At 35.1% G+C, this 7,087-nt stretch overlaps 1 protein-coding gene across 1 annotated transcript; it reads right to left on the bottom strand.

The window, feature by feature from the left end:
- Positions 1-393: 393 nt before the first annotated feature.
- On the bottom strand, positions 394-1,002 carry LOC132301516 (secreted RxLR effector protein 161-like). Its single transcript, XM_059798765.1, has one exon. The coding sequence runs from the start codon at positions 1,000-1,002 to the stop codon at positions 394-396; it is 609 nt and encodes a 202-aa protein (XP_059654748.1).
- Between the last annotated feature and the right edge of the window lie 6,085 nt (positions 1,003-7,087).

The raw sequence follows: 7,087 nt of genomic DNA, 5'->3' as shown, positions 1-7,087 counted from the left end.
ATTAAACTCCTTGTGTTCAACATACTCAAATGATATGGCTTGCTTAACTTCCCAAAAACATAATCTAGACTCTCAAGATATGCATGAAAATCCTTTCTAGACTATGACTTTGCAATGCATCTAATCAAGACAACAGACACCAATAGATTTCCTAAAATGAGAAAACTTATGAGCATCTAATGATATAGTGAGAATATCAGCCAAATTATGATCAGTATGCACTTTTTCCAAAGACATGACATTTTGTTCAACAAGTTTCCTAAGAAAGTGCTGTCAAATGTCAATGTACTTAGATCTAGAATGCAAAACTGGATTCTTTGAAATATTAATTATAGTAGTATTATCACAAAAGATAGAAATAGTACCTTGATCAACTCCATAATCCAAAAGCATTTATTTCATCCAAAGCAATTGTGTGCAACAATTTCCAACAGCAATGTATTCAGCCTCACAAGATGATAAAGATATGCAGTTTTGCTTCTTGCTGTACCATGAAACAAGGTTAGTACCAACATAGAAACAACCACCTGAAGTACACTTTCTATCATCCTTGTTACTAGCCCTATCAGCATTAGTATAGCCTGCAATCTCAAAGTTAGACTCAGAAGAATAACGTAATCCACAATTCAATGTACCATTGACATAACGAATAATGCATTTGACTGCAAGAATGTGTTGTTCTTTAAGATCAGCTTGATACCTAGCACAAACACCTACACTAAATGAAATATCTAGCCTAGTTACTACCACATATAACAAGCTATCAATCATAATCCTATACAAGAAATGATCAACCTTGTTAATATAAGAGTCTCTATCCAATTTGGATGAAGTACTCATAGGAATTTGAACATGCTTTGAATCTTTCATACCAAACTTCTTAACTAGCTCCTTTGCATATTTTGATTGAGATATGAAAATCCCATTATCAAGTTGTTTCACTTGGAGACCTATAAAGAAAGTCAGTTCACCAACCATGCTCATTTCAAAACTTTTACTCATATCTTTAGAAAAAGTATGAACAAGATTATTACATGTAGCACCAAAAACAATATTATCCACATATATTTGAGCAACAAGAAAATCTTTTCCTTTCCTGAAAAGAAATATTTTTTATCAGCTCCTCCTCTTCTGAAACCCTTGTGTATTAGATAAGAAGTTAACTTCTCTTACCATGCTCTAGGTGCTTGCTTTAAACCATAAAGAGCCTTAATTTTTAAGATGAAACATGAAATCAGGATTATGTGGATCAATAAAACCTTTTGGTTGTGCAACATAAACTTCTTTCGATTCAGCCCAAAAGTGACTAGCAGTCTTATTCTCATGAAGCATAGTACGAGCCATTTCTAGGATTGTCCTATTGTTCTTTTCCACTACATCATTCTATTGTGGTGTTTTAGGTGCTGAAAATTCATGCTTAATGTCATTCTTATCACAATATTCAATAAACTTCTTAGGTTCGAATTCTCCTCCATTGTCGCTTCTAATTCTATTAATTCGATATCCCTTCTCATTTTGAATATGTTGATAAATAGACATGAAATTAACAAAAGTATCAGATTTTTCTCTCAAATATGCAATAAAAGTAAATCTAAAAAAATCATCAACCATAACAAGCATATATCTTTTTCCTCCAATGCTATCAGGTGTTATACGACCCATCAAATCCATATGAATCAATTTTAAAGGTCAAGAAGTGACTTTATGAATAAGTCTTTTATGTGACACTTTAGTTTATTTTCCTAATTGACATAGACCACATATTTCATTCTTAGGCATCTTCAATTTAGGCAAATCTCGAACAAGATCATTATTAGTAAAATTCACAAAATCATTAAAATTCACATGTCCAAGTCTTTTATGCCATAAAACAGCCTCATCAGTAACTGCAAAAAAACATATAAGTGAAGGATCTAAAAACACGACATAGCAATTATCAGAAGTTCTAGTTCCTTCCAAGATGCATTCACCTTTTTCATTGTTACAAAACACCTTCGTTGAGTAAAATTGACTTGAAACTCCTCATCACAAATTTAACTAATACTCAACAGATTAGTAGCTAAACCTTCAATATATAGAACATTTTTTAACTCCCCAATTCCTGGAAATTTGATCTTATCTTTACAACTTATAGTTGAACCCTTACCATCACCAAAAGTAACAGTACCAACTAAGCATTCCTTAAAAGTGGTAAACAATGTTCTATCCCCTGTCATATGCCTAGAGCAACCATTATCAAAGTACCAACCACATGGACCAAGTACTCGAAGTGTTGTGTGCATGGCAAGGCATTTGAAATTCTATTTCGTTACCTAAACAATTTTTGATTCATTATGTAATGATATACCTATTGTTCTAGGCAAAGTATCACAAGGCTCAACAGACCTAATCCTCTTCTGCCTCAAATTTGAACTCTCTAGATTTTTCAATTTCTTTCCTAGTTTAATTTTTCTTTTCTGACACTTATACTTGATATGTCCCTTTTCACCACAAAAATGACATGTTGAAATAAGTTTGGTAGAACTAGAAATAACACAAGGCTTGGTTTCAACTTTCACAAAAACATCTTTAGATTTTTGAAAATACAAATCCTTTAAAGTTAATACCAATTCTTTGTTACTACTAATATTCTCAACCACTCATTTCAACTTATCAATTTTGCAAGTGTCAATATCAACTTCCTGAAAAGACTATTTTGATTTAACAAATTCACTACTCAAATTATCAATTTTATGTTCCAGTAATTTATTAAACAAATTTACCTTCGTAAGCTCCTTTTCCAAAAAATCAATTTTATAAAGAAGATTCAAATTCTTATGGCTAATTTCTTCCAAATTCTTATTAGAGATAAAAACTTCTAACTTATAAATATCTCTATCAAGTTTTGTAAGATTCAATTTCTCTAACAATTTTTCAAAATCCTTTTTAAACTTTGACCACTCAAATTGCATGCTTGTGACAGAATCAAAAACAGGAGGTAAAGGCAATACATCAATAGATGGATTTTTAGACATGATGCAAAAATCAACAATTAATCAACAACTATGATCAACTCAATATATCAAGTTACCCTCTCTGATACCAAATTGGGAAAATAGTGTTACGCGGGGGTGCGGAAACAGTCAGTTGATTTTAATTGTGATTCACTCCTTTAACGACCTAGATCTGATTATTAGGTCAACTTGCTTAATTTATGATTGATTTAAATTACATATTCGATGAAAACATCCACAATCACAAATATATGAAAAGTAAAACAAGTTTAGAGATAGAGAGATTGCACCAGGATTTAAGCGAGGAAACCCCAGTTGATAAAGTACATCAACTATTATGGGAAAACCTCATGGACTGTGCAGTCCAAAGTAAACCAATCCACTATGCTTGAAACAAAGTATACCGAACTTTGACTCTGGCTCACACCCTATCGTTCTACCCAACACCAACTGCTGACGATCCTCTGGCCTTGCGAATCCCCATCCAATAGCAACTTGACCTTAGACTTACACTCGATATTTGTAGAAGAATAGCAGGTAGATCAGATAGCACTCCACGAATGCTCCAACCCTTTCAAAGTGTGATTGTTTTTACTTCTGTTCTTGAAGATCTGAACTCAGTAGAAGAATTAAATCCTACTGATCATCTGGAATCTCTGTATCTTCAATATAGCTCCAATTCCAATGAGATAGAGAACAACACAACTAAATCACTCATGAATATATATGTGTGCTCTCAAAATTAAATTCAAAATAATCAGATTTGATTTTCTGAATTTTTTTTCTCTCTAAAGGCTTTACCAAAATATGGAATTGATTTTCCCTAAAGCCGTGAATCACCTAATGTGTATGATAAGGTTTATATAGAGTTTAGACAATCATAATCCCTCAAAAAATATGATAAATTTCATGCATAAGACTTGAAGGAAGTTGGGATCAAAAAGGAAACATCAAAAGAAGGAAACTTAGAAACCTGATGCATCACGGAGTTCTTGAACCTATTCGAGGGGCTGAACCGGTTCAAGATGACCAGTAAAGAATTACTCGAATTCTTGAACTGGTTCAGCCCCCTTGAACTGGTTCAAGATGGCCAGTCTTGAAATTTTGGTAATTCTTCTGATGTTGAACCTGTTCAATAAATCCTAAACCAGTTCAAGATGGATAGAATGTAAAAACTTGATCCGAACCTTCCAAAACCCTTCCTAGATGTTCTCACTACCTCTCAAAACTTCTTAGAGCATTGTTCTCATCATCTCAAAGTGTAGTATATCATGAACACTTGAAATTCTTCAACTCCACATCCGTTCTTCAATCTTTAAAATTTTGAATAGAAAAATTACAACTCGATCGGACTTATTTTGACAACGAAATTTGCTAGTTATAAAATATATATCTCACATTCTCTTCTCAGGATCTTCACCTTCTAAGGTTATGGAAACCCTAAAAGCCGCCACCACAGTATCAGCCTTTTGAGTAATACGTGAAAAAGGAACTTCTTCTACCAAGGCCTGTACCTTTTTTTATAGAAGAAAATAAAGGTCTTGTGGGCTTTTAGGTCTTCTGGCTAATCAGGGATGAGATATGATAGTAAAAAGAATAATCCCATAACTTAAATCAAATCTGTTATAGAAGGCTCGAGCTTTAGAAAGTAGAGCTCGTGCTTTGAGGTGTGGGCTCGAGCTTTGGAAACAAGGCTCGAGCTTCATTGAGTTATTGCTCGAGCTTCAAGGAATGGTGCTCGAGCTTCAAGGAATGGTGTTCGAGCTTCAAGGAATGGTGTTCGATCTTCACTTTTACACTTGGCCAAATTTCTTTAACTATTTTCTGAAGCATCTTTTCCTTTAACACTTAGAATATTTTTTGATTCATCTCTTTTAACATTGCTCGATCCAAGCTTCATGGGCTCGAGCTCTAGGTACCAAGCTTGAGCTGTGGGTACTCAAGGCTCGAGCTTTGGATGACGGTGCTCGATCCTTGAGGTCTGGCACGAGGCCCTAGGAGTTTAGTTCTTCTATTAAATCAACTCTTTAAATTCCGATGCCTTGTGCTCGAGCTTGAGGGCCAAGACTCGAGCACCCTAAGGTTAGGCTCGAGCACCACTGAGTAGGGCTCGAGCTTTAAAGGTACAAGGCTCGAGCTTCAATGCCTTGTTGATTTTTCTTCTTTTTGTTACAGGGCTCGAGCCTTAAGACTTGGGCTCGAGCTTTGGATCTGAATTCTTCCAAACTTCACCATTTAAGCTCTCGGCTTACTCTAATAGACCGGCACCGACTCTGTAAGCTTCGATATCAGTCTTTTCATTATAAAGTCTCGGTTTTAACCGTTTATGTAGGAAAGTACCTATAAACATACATTAAACATAAATCGGTCTAACAATGGATAGAAGTACTTTAGGCCTTAACATACGTATATTTAGGGGCTCAAATATGCAATATTCAGCTCTCTTCAATTCCTCCTAAGGTTAAAGATCCTGGTGCTCCTATGATTTTTTGCAGCATTGGAAAAAACGTGATAGAAAGAGCATTTCTTAATCTTGGAGGGAGTGTGAATTTGATTCCTTATTCGGTATATGATAATTTAGGTTTGGGGGAATTAAAATCTACATCAGTTCTTTTACAGCTTGCTGACCGCTCTGTCAAGCAACCATGAGGTATTGTTGAAGATGTAATCATAAAAGTGGATTAGTTTTATTTTGCAGTTGATTTTCTTGTCTTGGATACTGAACCAGTCCATGATTCCCAAAAGTATATTCCAGTCATGCTAAGGCATCCTTTCCTTGGCACAACGAATGCTTGTATTAACTATAGGACTGGCATAATGGATTTATCTTTTGAGAATATGAAAGTCAAGTTAAACATCTTCAACACCATTCATCATCTCCGTGATGATAGTGAATGCTTCTTCCTTGATGTTATCAATTAGTTGGTTGTGGAATCACTCCCAACTATTCTATCTGAGGATCCTTTAGAAGCTTGTCTAAAATACTTCAATTATGAGGATTTTGATATTGACTCCTCAATAGCTGAAGTGAATTCATTGCTTAACTCTACTCGTATCACATATTTTCCTCCATAAAAGACTAGAATTGAGCCGCTTCCTCCACTTTCTCGTACTCTGCTGATTCTTTCTCTCGAGTCTCCAACTAAACTTGAGCTTAAGCCACTTTCAGACAAGCTCAAGTACGCTTTTTTTGGTTCAAATGACACCCTACCAGTGATTATTACTTTCAATCTTACAAGTTCCTAAGAAAGTAGTCTCTTAAAATTTTTTGAGTAAAATAAAGAGGCTATTGGGTGGAGTGTGGCTGATTTAAAAGCAATTAGCCCCACAATTTGCATGCATCAGATTCATTTGGAGGAGGATTTCCAAACATCTCGGGAACTCCAAAAAAGATTGAATCCCAATATGAAGGAGGTAGTTATAAAGGAAGTTATGAAGTTGCTTGGTACGGGAATAATCTATCCCATCTCAGATAGCAAGTGGGTGAGCCCTACTCAGGTAGTACCTAAAAATTTGGGTATTACAGTAGTTGAAAATTCTGAGGGAAAATTAGTTCCACAATGCACCACCACTGGATGGCATGTGTGTATTAATTACCGGAAACTCAACTCCACTACTAGAAAGGATTATTTTCCATTACCATTCATTGATCAAATCTTAAAGCATTTGGCTGGCCAGAGATATTACTATTTCTTAGACGGATATTTCACCTGTCCATTTGGTACATTCGTATATAGATGGATGCCTTTTGGTTTATGCAATGCTCCTGCTACATTCTGAAGGTGTGCGATATCTATCTTTTTGGACATGGTTGAATTTTTTTTTGAGGTCTTTATGGTTGACTTTTCTATTTTTGGATCCACTTTTGAAAACTGTCTCCAGCATCTTTCCCTAGTGCTTCAGCATTATAGGGAAACAAATCTTATTCTTATTTAGGAGAAGATCCATTTTATGGTTCAGGAGGGTATTGTTTTAGGACATATAATTTCAAAGAGAGGTATTGAAGTTAATAAAGCCAAAGTAGATTTGATCTCCAAATTGCCTCCTCCTACCATCGTAAGGGGAATGCGATCATTTCTTTGATGAGTCATGCC

This window comes from Cornus florida, unplaced genomic scaffold (assembly GCF_030987335.1).
Source record: "Cornus florida cultivar Cherokee Brave unplaced genomic scaffold, ASM3098733v1 CherokeeBrave_3.0.0_Hap2_Chr03, whole genome shotgun sequence".
Classification (NCBI taxonomy): domain Eukaryota; kingdom Viridiplantae; phylum Streptophyta; class Magnoliopsida; order Cornales; family Cornaceae; genus Cornus; species Cornus florida.
The sequence above is the reverse complement of the archived record's forward strand: the minus strand, read 5'-3'. Positions and strand labels throughout refer to the sequence as shown.